A 19,640-nucleotide genomic window follows, 5' to 3' on the forward strand; every position below is an offset into this window, starting at 1 on the left:
AAAGTATTTCATTGCAAACATTTAAAAAATATATATAAACAATATTATATTATATAATATATTGCCAAGATAGGAGGAGCTTGATTTCCCCATGGCAGATGATCTTACAATATAGTTATAAAGGCTGATAGCTCCGCCCACATAGCTGTCAATCACTGTTAATAGCCACGTCTCCGAGTCTGCTAACATCCAGCGGGGAACGGTTTACAATATACAACTCCGACCTCTCAAAACGAAGCAGCACTGATACTAGGTAAGCTTACACAACAACATTATCTTATGTTTTAATAGATTGTTTGTTTTTGCTGAGGAGTTCAGTAAATAGCGTGTTTGTTTTCAGTCCTCACGATGAACGTTAGTTTGATGGAAAGTTTCATAACAAATGTGTGTCGATAATAACGTTAAACGAAGTTTACGATACGTGAAGTGTGCGTACATCAAGATGGCCTGAGAAGTCAATCTTTTTCTACGTTCGTTTTTGATTGATTTTACTTTTTGAGAGAGACTTATCACGAAAGCTTGTAGGAAGTCTAGCGAATTATATCAGAACATACTGCCGGACGCGTCTAGTGTAAACGTTATACGACATCACAGCGTTCAAAAACTGGTTTTCAGGAATCGTACAAAGCCAAACACGATGTTCTCTGTGTCATCTGCTCGCTAGTGTTTCATACAGAGTCACTGGGGGTCCTCTTAGGAAAACTTTTTTTTATGTGTGCAGGTTCATAAGCAGCAGATAGAGGTATCATGTTACGCATTTTTCACCGCACATTCCCCACCTGTTCTTCACACACAGGTGTACCACCTTCTTTAAAGGACACACTACACCCAAATTCACACCGTAAGCCTGAAACACACTTCCCGACTTCTATGCAGATTTTTGCCCAGATTTCCAGTCGTCAGTTGTTGCAGAATGTCTGCTAATTTTGGGCAGTCGGCGCAGACTTTTTTCGTGTAGTTTTTCGGGTATAGACTCGACATTAAAAACATGTTCGATATTTTGAGCCGATTTTACAACACATACCACGTTATCTACACAGTACCACATTTAAACGTGCAACAGATACGTCACTCTGAGTCTGTACGTGCGGTGTGAGAATTCACTGGATGCCAGCGGTTACTTGCGCGTGTTGCCAGATTTGACCAAAAAAAGCAACGGAAAACAAAAACCTAGTATAAATAGAACAAATGTAAATGCTTTGTATTGACAAAATATCTTACAATATATATTACTGCAATTGTCCGCTTTTATATCCATATAAACATAATCGCAGTACAAAACCAGCCTAAATTCCCAAAACACGCGAAACATGGCAACACCTAAAGAGATCGCTCTGCAAACATATAAATACACAACGCATATGCAGGTATAGGTTTGTTAAAATTGCAGAACATAACAAGTCTTTTGTTGCCGCAATACTACTTTTGTGTACTAAATGGTGGATGTTAAATTCGCGAAACGCAAGCGAATGGCAACCACGGCTCTGAGCTCCGCTATTCTTCTCACTATGTTTGTACTTATGGAGGACTAAAAATGACAGAAGGAAAAATAAACAAATAAATAAATAAAAGTAGAAATAAATCAATAAATGCATAAATAATAGTGAAAATAAATACATTTTGGTAATATAAATGGCTATTTCTGTATTTTTGCATGTATTTATTTATTTATTTATGCATTTCTATATGTATTTATACATTTATTTATATATTTATGTATTTATGCATTTATTTATGTATACATTTTTTATTTATACATTTTTTATTTCTGTATTTCCACATTTCTACATTTATGTATTTCTGTATTTCCACATTTATGTATTTCTGTATTTCCACATTTCTACATTTATTTATTTCTGTATTTCCACATTTCTACATTTATTTTTCCCTGCGCCTGTATGCTAATTGAGTGGGGGGTGCCAACATCAGTCTAAAGAAGGATTGGTTAGAGTGATGTGATCGAATCTTGATTTCGCTGCCCTGTTTCGCTGGTACAAGCAAGCCTACTCGGTAATGCTGCTTGAGTATGTAGCCTGGATGGAGACTTTTGTTCAAGCAATTGCTAACGATTTAAGATCATTAGCGCAGGATTGTGAGAACAATGCGTCCAATGACTATCTCCAGTTTCGTTTGTGCAGAGTAATGGAGGATTTAGTTCAGATCAGTGCTGAAATGGATGTCGAAGTGCTAGAGAGTCTTCAAGAAATCCTCCGCCAACTTCACATTCTCTCTGAGACAGAGGAAGCTACGGGGTTCCATTTGTGCCAAAAATGTGTTGTTTGCTTTGCACAATACACTCGTCTATGTCTACTGTTTTTGCCTGTGTTTCATTGGTTTTTGGCATTGTTCTCACAATCCTGCGCTAATGATCTCAAATCGTTGGCAATTGCTTGAACAAAAGTCTCCATTCAGGCTACATACTCAAGCAGCATTACCGAGTAGGCTTGCTTGTACCAGCGAAACAGGGCAGCGAAATCAAGATTCGATCACATCGCTCTAACCAATCCTTCTTCAGACTGATGTTGGCACCCCCCACGCAATTAGCATACAGGCGCAGGGAAAAATAAATGTAGAAATGTGGAAATACAGAAATAAATAAATGTAGAAATGTGGAAATACAGAAATAAATAAATGTAGAAATGTGGAAATACAGAAATAAATAAATGTATAAATAAAAAATGTATAAATAAAAAATGTATAAATAAAAAATGTATAAATAAAAAATGTATAAATAAATAAATGCATAAATAAAAAATGTATAAATAAATAAATGCATAAATACATAAATATATACATAAATGTATAAATACATATAGAAATGCATAAATAAATAAATACATGCAAAAATACAGAAATAGCCATTTATATTACCAAAATGTATTTATTTTCACTATTATTTATGCATTTATTGATTTATTTCTACTTTTATTTATTTATTTGTTTTTTTTCCTTCTGTCATTTTTAGTCCTCCATATGTACTATGCGTGTACTCATGCACTGGAAGCTCCTGTTGCCAAGTCAAATTCCTTGCGTGTTTAAACATACTTTTTAACAAAGCTCCTTCTGATACGGCAAACCATGTCGATGTTTACTCCGTGCCAATCATCACCATTTCGGATTTTTGCAAACAAACAGTAAGTTAGCGTTTGACGAGTTACGGAAACCGTACGTGGTAATACGCTGACCAAAATACTGGCTTTCTGCGTCCCAATTCGCATACGCATACTATGCCCTTAAAGTATATATATTTTTGTAATGGAAAAGTATATACATTTGAATGCGTAGTAAAACCGTATGCACGCACTGGGACATAGTAACGCGAAACGGAAGTGTCCGTTGTTGCCTAGACGACACGCCGATCCTGTCACGAACATCAACATGCATCTCTTCCTTGTATTTAAGTATTTATTTATTCATTATTTCATATATAATATTTACTGTATACTCACATTTATTAATTTAGCCAAGCATCGTTTATTTAACTTTATTAATGCAGTGGAGCGTCACTAAACTCCGCCCTCTTGTGGTGAGTTGTGCGTAATATCAGCCGTTAAAAGGACAATGGCATTGCCTTTATAATTGTGAAATAAAGAAACTGTGAAACTGTCACAGATTCATAAACTTTGAAATAATATTCTTACTCTGAGGCCGCCAATTTTATGCATCAAAAGCTGTGATGTCAAATTGTTGCATCTAAACTACTGCCTTTAAGACATTTAAAGGGTGACTACACCCAAAAAGGAAAATTCTGTCTTGAATGACCCACCCTCTAGTTGTTCCAGACTTGTTTTCATTTCCATGTTTGGTTGAACACAAAGAGAGATATTTTGGAATAATGTTAACAACCAACAGTTCAGAATCACTTTTGTGCTGAAAATATTAGTGTTTTTTACCTCATTGATTTGAGTTTTATTACTTCAAACAAATGTTCATAAATATCTTGCCACCCACATCTTGGATGGACTGGGGTGAGTTAATTAAAAGCAATATTGTCTTTGGGTAAACTAATGCATCAAGGTATATAAAACACAATAGAAAAGACAATATGCTCTCTCATTTTTATATGATCTATCAATAGGTGGAGTCATTGTTTTATGATTACCATCCACCCAAATATGAAACTTCTCCCATAATTTACTAATTCACTTGTGACTGGCAGTAAAATTTTTTATATTATGGCAAAAATGTCATGCAGTGTGGCAGATTTTTCGGGTTGTTTTAACCGTACACTGCCGCACGTCGGGGTCTATAAACCAAAGAGAATCCTCATGACACCCTTCCTGATTTCACTCCACCCATCCTCTTACCTAACCCTTACCTAGCCACCTACCTTCAGTGAATGAGTAACTTGAATCCAATCAACCTTGACGCAGATATTTATCTTTTTCATTTACATTTAACAAGTTCAACATACCATTGTTTTATTGTGTTTGACTTGTTAACATAAAACATCCCCTAGCTTTGTTGTTAATCCTACTTTTCCTATTTATCCTACTTTGGGGAACCAGTAGCCTACTTAAAACGTGTATGCTGATTAAAATAACTAGTGTTTGTGGTATTTCTGACCTCATATTAGCAATGAATTTACAAACTTTCAACATAGTCAGTTGTCACACATTAGGACTATTGAAAGGAACCCATTTTGATTATCTAATTACAAATTTACATTATTTACATTTTTACATTCCCCTGTACAAATAAACAACTCTGGATAAAAGTTTTCCTTTAATCAGTTAAGTCAAGTCAAGTCAGCTTTATTTATATAGAGCTTTTTACAATTTTCATTGTTACAAAGCAGCTGTACATAAAAACATTGACTATAAGTAAAACATAAAAGGTTATGGAAGTCAAAACATAGGTCAAATATCAGACACACAATAAATTCCTATATGCAGTGTTAATTAAATAAGACTATCAAATTCTAGCAGTATGCAAATGGTGGCGAGGAACCCAAAAGGAGAAAAAACCAGGCCTAACCAGGGGATTCCAGTTCCCCTCTGGCAAAAACTGCTGCCTCTGCACAAGCTCGACAGTGCTGCACAACAAGGCAAAATGAAAAAAGATAGATTTAAAATTATCATTACAAAACTTCAGTTGCTATTAGATTATTAGAGTCGCCACGTCCTTTGTCCAGCATTTGTCAGGTCTGGGAATGGATTGCGCCCTGCCCGCTCCGGTAACCTTGGACTGCATCCTGCCCGCTCTAGTAACCTTGGAACAATTAGACAAGACTGGCTGAGAGTAGAGTACTGTTCTGCAATCTTTGATGCAACAAATGCATCAGTTGTTATTGGAAGTGTTCCTGGTTCCGGTTGATCTAACTAGTGCAGCCTAGATCTTTGAAATATATATATATTATGATAGTGTAGTGTATGGAAGATTAAAAAGATGCGTCTTTAGTCTAGATTTAAACTGACAGAGTGTGTCTGCCTCCCGGACAGTGCAGGGAAGATTGTTCCAAAGTTTAGGCGCTAGATAGGAAAAGGATCTGCCGCCTGCACTTGATTTTGAAATTCTAGGTATTACCAACTGACCTGAGAGCGTAGTGCACGTGATTGACTATAATACGTTAGAAGTTCTCTCAAGTAGTGAGGAGCTAAACCATGCAAGGCTTTATAGGTAATAAGCAAGATTTTAAAGTTTATGCAATGCTTTATAGGTAACCAGTGCAAGGTTGACAGAACCGGGCTAATATGCTCATACTTTTTTGTACGCGTAAGAACTCGAGCTGCCGCATTTTGGACCAGTTGGAGTTTTTGTAATAGGCCTGCAGGGCAACCACCTAATAGGGCATTACAGTAATCTAGTCTTGATGTCATAAAGGCATGTATAAGCTTCTCTGCATCTGATGGTGACAGCATATGACGTAGTTTAGATATATTTTTAAGATGGAAAAACGAAATTTTACAGGTGTTGGCGACCTGGTTCTCAAATGACAGAGTACTATCGAATATAAAGCCAAGATTCTCAGCTGAAGATGAGGGTTTTATGGAAGATCCATCAATAGTTAAGCAGTATTCTTGGTTGTTACGTAGGGAGGTTTTCGGTCCGATAAGTAATACTTCAGTTTTGTCCGAGTTCAGTAATAAAAAATTGCTACTCATCCACTTTTTTATATCGACTATGCATTCCACTATTCTATGGAATTGCTGTGTTTCATGAGGCTTCGAGGAAATATAAAGTTGCGTATCATCAGCATAACAGTGAAAGCTGACTCCGTGTCGCTTTATTATATCTCCTAGAGGTAGCATGTATAATGCGAATAGCATAGGCACTAAGACTGAGCCCTGTGGTACACCGTACTGGACTTGCGATTTGCGTGATACCTCATTGTTTATTGCTACATATTGAAAACGGTCGCATAAATAAGATCTAAGCCATTTCAAAGCTATTTCCTTAATACCGACATCATTTTCGAGTTTATGTAGGAGCATGCTGTGGTCAATGGTGTCGAATGCAGCACTAAGATCTAGCAGCACCAATAAGGAGATACAACCTCGGTCGGACGCCATAAGCAGATCATTTGTAACTCTAATCAGAGCAGTCTCTGTACTGTGATGTGCTCTAAATCCAGACTGGAAATCTTCATTAATCTCATTCCTTTGGAGGAAGGAGCATTGAGTTGAGACTACTTTTTTCAGAACTTTAGATAAGAAAGGTAGATTCGAAATAGGTCTGTAGTTAACTAGTTCTCCAGGGTCCAGATGGGGTTTTTTGACAAGGGGCCTTATAACAGCCACCTTATATGCTTTAGGCACATGTCCTAATGTCAGAGATGAGTTAATAATGCTAAGTAGAGGATCTATAATTTCTGGGAGCATCTCTTTCATAGGGATGCTCCGATCCACCTTTTTTGCTTCCGATACCGATTCCGATACCTGAGATTCAGTATCGGCCGATACCGAGTACCGATCCGATACTAAGGTAAAAATTTCAAAGTGCACAATTACTTAATAAACTATGTGCATTGCTGTGCAAGACATCAGGCTCGACTTAACATAAATTTCCTGACCCCGTAAAACAAAATAACAAACTAATGATTCACAAATTTAGTAAATAGTTTATTAAACCAGCAAAACAAATGAAAAATAACACAAAAGTGTTCACTATCTTTGGACAAGACATTCAAAATTAAAGTGCAAACTAAGCAGCTGAATATAACAACAGCTTCACTAGCTTGATAAACGGGTATAAATAAATGGAAACAAAATCTCTTAATAATTTTTAAGAAAGTGCAAAAATAATAAAAAAATCAATTCGCAATAAAGCAGCTGAAATTGAGCTAAAAAGTAATAGCTTTACTGCTTTCGATATTCAAAATAACATGAATCAGATCGTTTTAATGCTTTAGTCACTAAAGCAAAGTCCACTTAACTAAACTAAAGTTTAGTGAAAATAAAATGTAACATCCAACACAGAAACAGATGAATAAAACACTAGCTTCCCTAGATTAGTAAAACTGCACATGTTTGTTGCATTTAACGTGGCATTTTGTGGCACAAAATTCTCATCCAACCAGTGTGCGGTTAAACTTAAAAGCGACACGGGGGACACGTCGCAGCTCCAGATATCTGTTGTAAAACTCACCGCATTGACATCTTTAATTTTTTCTGATATGTGTTTGCAGACTTTTCGGTACAGTTCAGGTAGAGATAAATATCAGATAAATATTTACGCTTCGGCGTGTCATACTGCGGCTCCAGGTGGTTTATAAGTAGTCTGAAGCCATTTTTCGCAACGACGGATAGCGGTTGCCCATCCATAACAATGAAAGCGGTGGAACTTATTGGCGTAGCTGTTGTAAAATAACTCCAAATGACAGATATTTTGGCTCGCTCCATGCTGTTCGCTGCTATATGTTCACGTGCACTACGTACAGAGCACGTTGCTAGCGTATGATGTCACATGTTGCTAGCGTATGATGTCACACGTTGCGCAAAGCACAGCCGCCCACGAGAGAGTTTAAGCGCCGGTGTCTCCATGAACTTTTACATCGTCTAGCACAAATTTTATGTCAGATCGGGTATCGGTGACAAATTGCACCGATACCCGATCTAGAATTTTATAACGTATCGACGCCGATACCCGATACAAATATCGGATCGGAGCATCCCTACTCTTTCAGTAGATTTGTAGGTATAGGGTCTAACATGCATGAAGTTGATTTAGATGATCTAATGATTTTAGAGAGTTTCATCGTGATCTATAGAAGAAAATAAACATAATTTCTCCTTAGAGGCGCTGTAGTTAGTTCTTTGTTCAGCGGGATTCACTTCTGGTTGCATAGTTATTTTTTCTCTAATATCTTGGATTTTATTTGTGAAATAGTTCATAAAATCATCACTGCTATGCTGGTATACAGACTCAGAACTCGCTGATGATTTATTTTTGGTTAATTTAGCCACTGTATCAAATAAAAACCTAGGGTTATGCTGGTTTTCTTCTATTAGTGATGAAAGGTAGGCAGATCTAGACGTTTTTAGGGCTTTCCTGTATTTTTTAATACTATCCTTCATGGCAGAACGAAATACCTCTAATTTAGCTTTCTTAAAGTTGCGCTCCATTTTTCGTGCCGCTTTCTTTAGAGCCTGAGTGTGTTCATTATTCCACGGTGTCGGTCTGTCATTTTTAATCTTCTTTAAGCGCAGAGGAGCAACTATGTCTAGTGTTTCCGAGAAGGTGGCATTAATATTTTCAAAGGTAAAGTCAAGATCTTCAACGTTATTACTCATGCTAGAGATTTGAGACAATTCAGGCAAATTATCAAGAAACGCACCTTTTGTATTAGCATTTTTGCATGTATTTTGTAGGGTAGGGTATCGATTCAGATGTTCCGATCCGATTCTCAAGCTCTCGATTCGGTTCAATGCATGCATACAGATACAAATAGGTTAACAGTTAACATCAGATTACAATGGTGATTGATTAATAATTAATAAAAAGAAATGAAAAGCCACAAAGAAACAAAATGTCACACGCTAAACTTGGTAATGTCACACGCTAATGTCATCGTAATTCATTTGAGTTGCAATTTCATAGTTGTTTCACTTCTGATCTATGAACATTCTATATAACATTCTTATATCATCTATAAAACTGTGTTCATCTTTATATATCCAAACAGTCGACATAACAAATGTTGTTTTGTATTCTTTTATTCACGAATCGGCCTCCTGTTGTAACAACCAGAAGTGACATCTAGTGGAAAAGACTAAGATTCACGTTAATGATCTCTTAAAGTATGTTCAATGCTTGCGGAAATATGAAAGAATTTTATTTATAAATGACTTTTGAGAACTGATATTGAATCGACTGCATTTTTAAATAACATTAATCGGAAAATCTATTTTGGCCCAGCCCTAGTATTGTGGCAGTTCCAGTGTAGTGACAGTTGCATTCCAGCTAATCTCAAGAGTGACACCCAACAGCAATGCGAAAGACTGAGAGAAGGCCAAAATGCTTGAAGGATACTGTCTTTTTCGACTGTTCCTAAAATGCATGTAGAAATGTTTGTAATAATATTTGTATTGTTTAAAAAATTTTGTTATTGTTTTCTTTGCCGCATTCAGGATTTACATTTTTTATTTTGTTATTTTGACCACTTTGTCCCATTTCAGTATTCTGCAAAAATGCGAATATAAAAACAATATGTTTATATGTATTTGGGCAAATGTTGTCAATATCCCTCAAAATAAAATATAATTTTATCATGTTACTTAAACACAGATCGGAGTATATAAGTATATTATATAAATATGTTTCTAATATATTTAGTACAGTTTTGGTTCGCTTAGCACAACAGATTACACAATGAATAACAGTTGTAAAATAATAACAAAAATAAATAAAAAAAAATAAACTGTATACAACAAATCAAAATATATAACATAAATCAAAATGTACACTAAAAAAGGATGCCTAAATCAAGTTAAGTTAAAGGGTGTTTTACAGGTTATGTAGAAGATTGTAATGCTACCTTACTCAGTAGGTTACTTAAGGTACAATATTAATATTGGTAACCTAAGTTAAGAAGATCTCCAGACATCTTCAAAAACATTTGGTTTTTTACATTGAAAGTTTTTTTTTAAATTGACATGTTTTTTTGAGCCAAGAATTGGAATATGGATTATTTATTTTTCCAATTTAGAGCAGTTATATGTTTAGCTTGTAAGATACACATTTCTACTGACCTCTTTGCTGTGTAAAGGAGGACTGATATGATATATACCCAGGATAAAAAGCTTCTTTGAATTTGCTCAATCATAACCACAATACCATACCAAAAGGATTTCACTCTCTTTTTTTATTTGACATGAAATTATCTTTGTTATAGGCTAATATAACATTTGTTAAAAGGTGGAGAACCAGCAATATGTGAGTTTTGTAAAATTCCATTGACTGAGAAAAATATTCTGTTGGAATGTCCTGGCTTAAATGATGCTAGACAACTAGTGCTGATATGGCGTTAAAATTTAATAAATATGTTCTCACGTTTCCTTATACAGTGGGAAAATGTTTCTCTTGCCTCATTACAATTTTTACAGGTGTCAGCAATATTATCATTAAAATTGTGCAATTTAAAGGAGAAGTTCACCTTCAAAATGAATGAAGATCAATATAGATGACAGAAGTTTCATTTTTGGGTGAATCTCTTTACATTTTACATTTACTCATTTGGCAGACGCTTTTAGCCAAAGAGACTTGCATTGCATTATACTATACATTTGTTTTCTAAGTATGTGCAATCGAACCCATGACCTTGGCAATTGCTAGTGCCATGCTCTAACTACTGAGCTACAGGAAAGATCTCTTTAATTTGTAAATGATCCATACTTCTTTTTTTGTGCTTTCATGTCTCTGTCAGGTACATAATTTCCACGGGATGATGCGCCTCAGAGTGCCAAAGCCTTCTTTCTTGAGCATTCTTCTTTTTCAAGCTGTTGCTGTGGTTCTTCTCTTCGGGTGGTACCACCGCCCACCCTCTGATAACACAAGCCTGTCAGGACACAAGGTGCATGTGCTCCTTTTGTCATCTTGGAGATCCGGCTCCTCCTTCCTGGGCCAGGCGTTCAGTCAGCATCCAGATGTCTTTTATTTAATGGAGCCGGGCTGGCATGTGTGGACCGCTATAAAGAAAGCTGGTGCACGTAGCTTGCGAATGGCGGTGCGTGACACCATGCGCAGTGTCTTCCAGTGCGACCTGTCGGTAATGGATTCTTATGTCCCTCAACAGAGAAATGTCTCACACCTCTTTATGTGGAGCCACAGCCGAGCACTCTGCTCTCTGCCCGCATGTCCAATTACCCCTCGCGGTGAAATTAGCAATGAGCCAGAATGCAAGAAGCGATGTGACATGCAGGGTTTGACGCTCGCAGAGGCGGCGTGTCGGACTTACAGCCATGTGGTGTTGAAGGAGGTGCGCTTCTTTGAGTTGGATTCTCTTTATCCGCTTCTGCGGGACCCGGAACTGGATCTGCGGATCATCCATCTGGTTCGTGACCCGCGTGCAGTCTTCCGTTCCAGGGAGCAGTCGTCCAGAGCCCTAGAAAGAGATACTGACATAGTGCTGGAACACGCCAACATCTCTGCGAAAGACAAGCAGTATCATGTCTTGCAGGAGGTTTGCCGCAGTCACGTCAGCATTTATGAGACTGCAATGCACAAGCCGCCGGAATTCTTGCGGGGACGCTACAAAATGGTGCGTTATGAGGATCTTGTACACAACACGCTAGAGGAGATAGAGTCCATGTTCCAGTTTGCTGGGCTTGAGATAAATGAAAAATTGCAGGAATGGATCTACCACATCACTCATGGTAAAGGCAAGGGAACAAAAAAGGAAGCCTTTAAAATCACTTCGAGAAATGCGGAGGATGTCTCCTTGGCTTGGCGAAGCACCTTAGCATATGAAAAAGTAAAGCGCATCCAAGATGTGTGTAAAGGAGCCATGTCCATGCTCGGATATAAGACCGTGGACAGCGAGAGAGAGCAACAACTGCTAGATTTAGACCTGCTGACACCACGGGAACGCTACCAATTCACTTGGCTGCCCTCTAAAAGCACTACAGCTAAAGTATAGAGTTGCACAGGTGATCAAAATGAAATGAGCACCAGTTTTGTTCTCCTTACACTGTTGTATAATAACCTAGCAGCAAGGAATGATCAAACATGTATGCACTTTCCAACCTTATTACTGTCCTTGGTGAAACATTTGTTAGTCTGTTAAACAGGTCACTAGACCTGTACCTACTTGATCCTGTTTGTGAAGAAATGATGGTCAAATACTCTACTCTGTTTATTTATTTATAATAAGGTTATTTTTGTTCTTGTGGTGTTTGTTTGTCAGAGTATTTAAAGCGATGTGGGGTGAAGGGAACAATAGCAAAATTATTTTGTGTGTGTCATGATAACACGTTCGAACTGCATTTACCTAATATATTGTGCAGCAAACGTCATACATCTGTATTAACAAATGACCACAGATTGTGTTCGCATAAAAAAGGAATGTCTGCGTATAGTCAAAAAAATGAAGATAACTTGACTAACGTTTTTTAAGTTCTTTTGATGTTCCAAATTTGAAAATTCATATTTGTGCAAACATATATTACCAAAATGTTAAATGCTATTTAGGTTTAATCATCTTGTTTTATTTAACATATTTAGTATCTTAGACTGGATGACAGATCTTAGTATTGATTTTTACCATCTTTGATGTTTAACTTTAATGAACTAAGGTATTTGTCAAGCAAAGCAAAGGGCTGGCATTGGATTTTGAATTTAGATATTTTATTTTCACTGATTCATTTTCATCTAAACTCCTTCAAGATCTCCAAAGGCTTCAGATGAGAGCTTATACAATGTTAAGCTTAAAGCAAAAACACTGCCTGATACATTGCAAATGTATGTTTAGGTGCTTTCTGACAGAATATGTTCAGAAACAAAGCTCTGGAACGAATAAAGCTGTCATTTGTGAACTAAGTTTTCTTTCAGATCGTTAAGCCGATACTTAGAATGCAAAAGGAACTTAGAATGTAGTGATGTAAGCTGGTTTAAGCGTGACCGCAAACAACGTCAAAGTTTGGCCAATCAGTGTGTGCTTACGTCACAGATCAGGTTATCCTGCTGGTTTAGACCAACCCTGCGTTCCAATCAGCATACTCTCCGTCCTAATTGTATTCGTAAGTAGAATTTGTATTTACCAAATCGTAGTATGTTGAAAATAGTATTCAAAGATTCTGGGATGGTCTACTATTTCCGGTAGAAAGTGCAGAATGATGCACACACTAATGGCTGATATAACCCACAACTCACCGCGAGAAGACACAGTTTACTAAGTTAACAAATGTAATTATACAGTTAACACTACATACAAAATAATGAATTAATAAATACCTTAATGGAAAGAAGAGCTGTATTTTGATGTGTGTTACAGTTATTGGCCACAATGTTGTCCAAGCAACAACAGCCGCTTCCTGTTAATATGTCCAAGTGTGAGCAATCTCTTTTATCATGCACTCAAAAGTCAAGTACTATTCTAACACAAAAACACTTTTATTAGGGCATAGTATACTGTAAATAGGTACGCAGGGTCTGCCTCGCAGAAGGAGTTAAAGCGCTCCTCCAAAAAGGTTACACAGAACATAAATTCTGGCCTGTTCCTGCAGTGCAAACGCAACAAAAAGTTGTCAGCAAATTGTCCCCGAACTATGAAATTGTTTCTGCGGTGCAAAAGCCCCTATTGTCACTCTGTAAGCAGGTGAAGACTTCATTAAAATATGCCTTTCTTAAGCTCTTGACTAAAATGGATTTATTGAAAGGAGCAATGAAAAACAATGTAGTTTTCTCTTTATTTGAAAATACGTTTCATGTGACATTGCCTTCCTGAAGTGTCCTTTAAGGGCACAAAAACATTTGTTAGACATTTGGAATTCACTTGGGGTTTATCACAAAATGCAGTGCCCAAGAATGAGACGCTTTAGTCAGAAATCCTTTATAAAAGAAAACAATTAATAAGATCACTGTTCCAATCAACCAGCATTACCTTACATGTCAAGCTTTGAGGCAGAACTTGAGGTAGAAAGACCTACAATCAAACAGCAATAAAAAATGCAGTAAATGTCTAGGAAGCATCACTGGGAAAAAATCTCATCAGAATCAGATGTATATGGGTTCTATTAGGCAGTCATTAAATGAAAAGCATTTTAAACCAAATTTTAGAAATTGATTTAAATTTAAGTTTATCATTACTTTTGCCTTTGGGGTAATGATTCATGTTAGATTTAATTGTGCCATCCAAATGAAGAACCCATGGGATTAGGAGACCCTATAAAACGCCAGGCGTATGTTTTGAGAGTTGGACTCTTGAATGTATTGTTCTGTTATTCACTGTCTGGCATGCACCATGTCTAGCTGCAAACTAGGAGTAAAAGTAGGAGGGTGGAAGCAGTTATTATGGACCAGTTGCCTATTATTGTCAGTGGTCGAAAATGTTATCATTCATGTGGTGATGTACTGTATTGGTTCAGGGTTGGATATAAAGAACTTTAATCATTTTAAAAATAGTGCCTGAACCTATAGAAAGTCATACCTACTGTATGGTGCATGCCTGAAGCATCAGTATTTAGGTTTAATAGTAAAATTCTAATCTTTGAATTATTTGTGCATGTTTAGGATGGAAATTTGATGTCTAAGATAATTTTTCTGAATATACTTGTTTGAATTATGTTTGGTAAAACAGATTAAATGTTTCTTGCCAAAATAGGTACTATAGACTGTCTTTAAAAATTGATCATTAAAACCCCTTCTGTTTTAATAACATACATGATCTTTATTTTGTCTGTTTTCTTGCTAGCGTATCGTAAAAAAGTATCTGGACACAGAGGCCACACTGTGTATAAGATGCCCAGAAACAGGCACATTTTTCACTGAAAACATTTGACAAAAGATGTACATTAGTGTTACTGTAGGACATGTTATATTTACAGCCCTATAAAGTATATTCAATTAATTGGATTGCTACATTCACAGGTCTATTAAGTAAATTTTTTTGTAAAATGTACATTGGCGACAGTAGCTGTTAAAACATTAGTAGATGTATTTTTTCAAAGATCTTACAGTGCATTTTGTCAGTATGCATTATCCATTGAGAATTCCCTAGACCAGATAGCCACTTTAGGGAATTATGGTGCCATTCTGGCCCGAACAAAATGGATGTGAGCCATATGTGGCCGACATGTAAAATAGCAAATGTGGGCCAAAGTTCCCAAACCGTATGTGGGCATTTTAAGGCAAAGATGTGGTAGATCTGGATGTGGCCCTAATGTGTCCCATGTGGCAAATAGTTAATTTTGGCCCAAATGTCGGAGAACAAATGGGCCACCTTTGGCAAAAATATGGTGTAGTCGATGAAGGATAATCTTGGTGTAAGCCCAAAGTGGTCCACATATGTTGCTGCCAATGTGGCCCAGTTATCATAAAACATATGTGGGCCAGTATTGGTAAAGATTTGCCACAGTAAGCTCTGGCTAATGTGGCTGTTAGCCTAAAGTGGCCCAGATAAGATATAGCAAATATGGTCCACTCATCTTAAGAAACATATGTGGGCCAGTTTTGGCAAATATTTGGCACAGTCAATATTGGACAATGTGGCTGTGAGCCTAAAGTGGCCCACATATGTTGCTGCAAATGTGGCCCAGTTATCAAAACACATATTTGGGCCAGTTTTGGCAAATATTTGGCACAGTAAATTTTGGACAATGTGGCTGTGAGCCTAAAGTGGCCCACATATGTTGCTGCAAATGTGGCCCAGTTATCATAATACATAATACGGTCTGCAAAGGAACAACGACTAGTGGTACCATCCCAAAAAGGAACAAAGTCACTCTCGCGTACCTTCTCTGGATCTGTTCCACATTGGTGGAATGATCTACCTGCTGCAACAAGATCAGCAGACTCTGTTGCCATCTTTAAAAACCGCCTGAAAATGCATCTCTTCCGTCAACACGTCACTGATTGATTTAACCTAATTCTTTCCTTCTTAAAAAAAAACATTAGCCTCACTATTCTTAGCTTTGTATACTTTGCTAGGCTTTAATGGACTAGTTTTGATGCACTTGTGTATTTTGTTGCCTATATTGTTATAATTGCTTCCAATGTTTCCTCATCTGTAAGTCGCTTTGGATAAAACCGTTTACTAAATGAAGGGGTGTAGGAGTGTAGAAAGGTGTGAAAGTATGCAGATTCAGATGCAGTGATAGTCCTGTAGGCAAGCATCAGTGACTTGAATTTGATACAGGCTTCAGCCAGTAGCCAGTGGAGAGAGATGAAAAGGGGTGTCACATCAGCCCTTTTGGGCTGATGGAAGATGAGAAGTGCTGCTGCGTTTCGAACCAGCTGGAGTGGTTGATAGCCTTTGCAGGAAGAACAGCAAGGAGAGCATTGCAGTAGTCCAAACTTGAGATTACCAGGGCCTGGACCAGGAGTTGTGCCGCATGCTCAGTGAGACAGGGTCTAACCTTTTGAATGTTGAATAAGGCATATTGGCATTGTCTTTGCAATGTGATCATTAAAGGACAGCTGTTCATGAGGTTCCTGGCTGATTCGGAGGGAGTGATTGTGGAATGGCCAAGTTGGATGGTGAGATCGTGTTGCACCATGGGGTTTGCTGGAAACACGAGTAGTTCTGTCTTGGCCAGATTCAGTTGGAGGTGATGCTCTTTCTTTCAAGCTGAAATGTCATGTGTGCTGCTAGAGTGGTATCGTCTTGGTGGAACGAGATGTAGATCTGGGTGTCGTCAGCATAACAGTGAAACGTGAAAGAGGAGAGTTCGATGTTTGAAGTGATGGTAGTGTGTACCGAGGTCTGAGGTGCTGAGAAAGTTTTGCTGATGGATTATGTTTTCTCAGTGAAAATACAGCGAAGACCTCCGCAGTCAAAGATGAAGTGGGCGGGGGAGGAGGGGGGCAAAGAAGAGCGTTAAAGCTCTTGAAAACCTGCTGAGTGTTAGGTGCATTGCTCACCTAGGTGGTATAGAAAGACGTTTTAGTGACATTTAAAATGACCATTTATTGGCCGATACTGATATGGCTGATAATTTATCGCGCATCACTAATAAACATTGAAAAAAACTACAGAAGTAACAATTCATTTAAACACACAAGTGAACTAAAAACTGAAAACGTGTTTATTTAGATCAACATTTTAAGTGTAAGTCAATTTCTCACATGTAAAAGCTAGACGGGAAATGTTCAAATTATGTGCCGTCCCGCACTGAAATTCGAGCCCCTTTTTAAGCAATGTAGGCTATTGTGAAAAGACTATTTATCTTAAAAAAAGAATGAAAACAACAAACAACACCTTGTGTCAAGTAGTTGGTTTCGCTTGATTATGTGATAAAAACAGAGATTCTAACGAAAATGTTTGCAAATGTCAACCGAATGTCAAATATATGCAGTATTTCACGCCACCAAGTTCTGTAGCGCTCCGTGAGACTGCCATCTAGTGGTAGTTGCTTTTCTTAGGCCCGGACCGGGTTGTTAAATTGATGTTTTATGGCCAGCAGTCTACCGTGAGGTGGCTGCCGGTCCTTTAATTCCATGTGTTATGAGGAATGGACAGAACCCAAGCGCAGGCAGCGGTTTGCTAAATAATAAAACTTTATTAAAACAAAGACCCTCGATGGGGAAAACATGAACACAAACAAGACTGAAAACTTCCCACAAGGGGAACAAAACAAACAAGGTCTTAAGAATAACAAACTATAAATCCACAAACTTGAGTCCAGGGAACAGGAACACGGGTAATCCAGACAGACTAGGAAGGGTAAATGTGCAAAATGAAACACTTAAGGAAAGCTAACAGGAGGATTGCACGAGGCAGGTGAGGGGACTGAAACACTAAGGGAAAGATGGACTAGGGCTGGTGACAAGACTAACACTAATGGGCCGCTAACAGGGAAACAAGGGGGCGGGGCTAAAGGACGCGACACCGGAGAGAGAGCATGGTGTGACAAACCAAAACAATGCTCTTTCTCCACACAAAACACATGGGACTGACATGATCCTGCCACAAGACTCGAAAACCAAGACTATGAGAGGCAGGATCATGACACCATGTTATGGTTTATTTGAGTTGATTAAAGTTTTTTTAATGTTTGCCGGTTCCCGCCTCCTTCCTTCCCTTTTATGGAACTTTGTAACAGTGGTGCCGAAACCCGGGAGTTCGGGCAGCGCGGATGAGGGACGTCCGCAGCTACCCGAGGCAGTGGTGCAGGAGCAAGAGGAATCAGCTGGGACGAAGACCTCACGGCGTGCGCCTGGGTCGAGGTGGGGTGGTTGCCGTTGGAGCCATCGCCGGCCACCAGGGTATGAAGACCTCGCTGCCATACTCCTGGGCCTTGGTGGGGTGGCGGCCATAGATGAGGGAGCAGAGGAGTTCTGGCAGTTTGCTGTTGGCCGGTGCCTGCTGCCATCCACCAAGAAAAAGGGGAGGAGCAGGGAACGGAAAGCTTCATGCCGGCTGCCCTCAGCCACCGCTAACCGCCAGAAGGCGGAGGATGAGCGAGCCGTCCCCCCGACGTCCAGCACCACCGCATAGCACTGCAAGGAAGAGCCACTCGGCTGGGCTGAGGACCGAGCGACAGTGTGTCAGGGAACCGGACCAATTTATTTTATTTTCCTCTCTCCCCTTTCTCGTCCCTGTCGCTTCTGGTGCTCCCATCTCCATTCTCTCGTCTAGTCGGTAAATACCCCTGGGCCTAGGTGGGGTGGCGGCCGTAGATGAGGGAGCAGAGGAGTTCTGGCTGCTTGCCGTTGGCCAGGCGCTGCTAACACCGAGAACTGGCTCCCCGAGGGGGGGGGGTAGGTACAGTCTCAGTGGTTCCCCCCGGCCTGTAAAGGGTGATGGGGTATGTGGTGAGGAAGGCCGGACGAGAGCCGTGAGGCATATCTCACGGAGGAGATCGGGAACTTAAGAGGACGACTGGCAGGACTTTTGACGAGAGAGGACCCGGACATGTGTTAAGTTTGTGTTTATGTTTTATAGCCGGCAGTCTACTGTGAGGTGGCTGCCGGTCCTTTAATTCCGTGTTATTGTTTATATGAGTTGATTCAAGTTCGTTTAATGTTCACCGGCTCCCACCTCCTTCCTTCCCTTTTATGGAACTTTGTTACAGTCTCATGTTTATAATAATCTAAATTTCACAGATTAAAATCATATAAGGCATTTGTTTGTGAATAGTCAAATACACGCGTAACATATATCACATTCACGGATGACTGTGCATGCATTTGTTAATAGTTTTGAGATGAAATTCATCCTATGGTAAGCAGCGGTGCTTTATTTCAATTACGCTATTCTTCTTTATATCTGTTTCTTCGCTGTTGCTCTCTATCATATCCCAACTGAAATTAAATAAAGTAAACATTTGATGAGAAGAACAAAAAGTAACCGCAATGATTGTCCTTTTAGTTACTCTGTGGTATTATAACTTAATTATTCTTCAAGAAGAAAACGATATTCAGTTAGGATGCCTTGTGGGTCGGTAAAATATGGGGAAATTGTGGGTAGTTCACCTCAAAATGTCACCCTCTCGTCAAGGAGGCACACACGACCCCATCCACATTAATGGGATGGCTGTTGAATG

The 19,640-nt window shown here is 38.6% G+C and overlaps 1 protein-coding gene across 1 annotated transcript; it reads left to right on the forward strand.

Annotated features, from left to right (window-relative positions):
- Positions 1–144: 144 nt before the first annotated feature.
- Positions 145–14,815, forward strand: chst6 (carbohydrate sulfotransferase 6). Its single transcript, XM_079449740.1, has 2 exons — positions 145–253; positions 10,865–14,815. Exon 2 carries the CDS (start codon positions 10,883–10,885, stop codon positions 12,074–12,076), a length of 1,194 nt encoding a protein of 397 aa, XP_079305866.1. The 5' UTR covers positions 145–253; positions 10,865–10,882; the 3' UTR covers positions 12,077–14,815.
- The last annotated feature ends 4,825 nt before the right edge of the window (positions 14,816–19,640 follow it).

The sequence above is a fragment of the Barbatula barbatula genome, assembly GCF_947034865.1.
Source record: "Barbatula barbatula genome assembly, chromosome: 25".
Taxonomy (NCBI): Eukaryota; Metazoa; Chordata; class Actinopteri; order Cypriniformes; family Nemacheilidae; genus Barbatula; species Barbatula barbatula.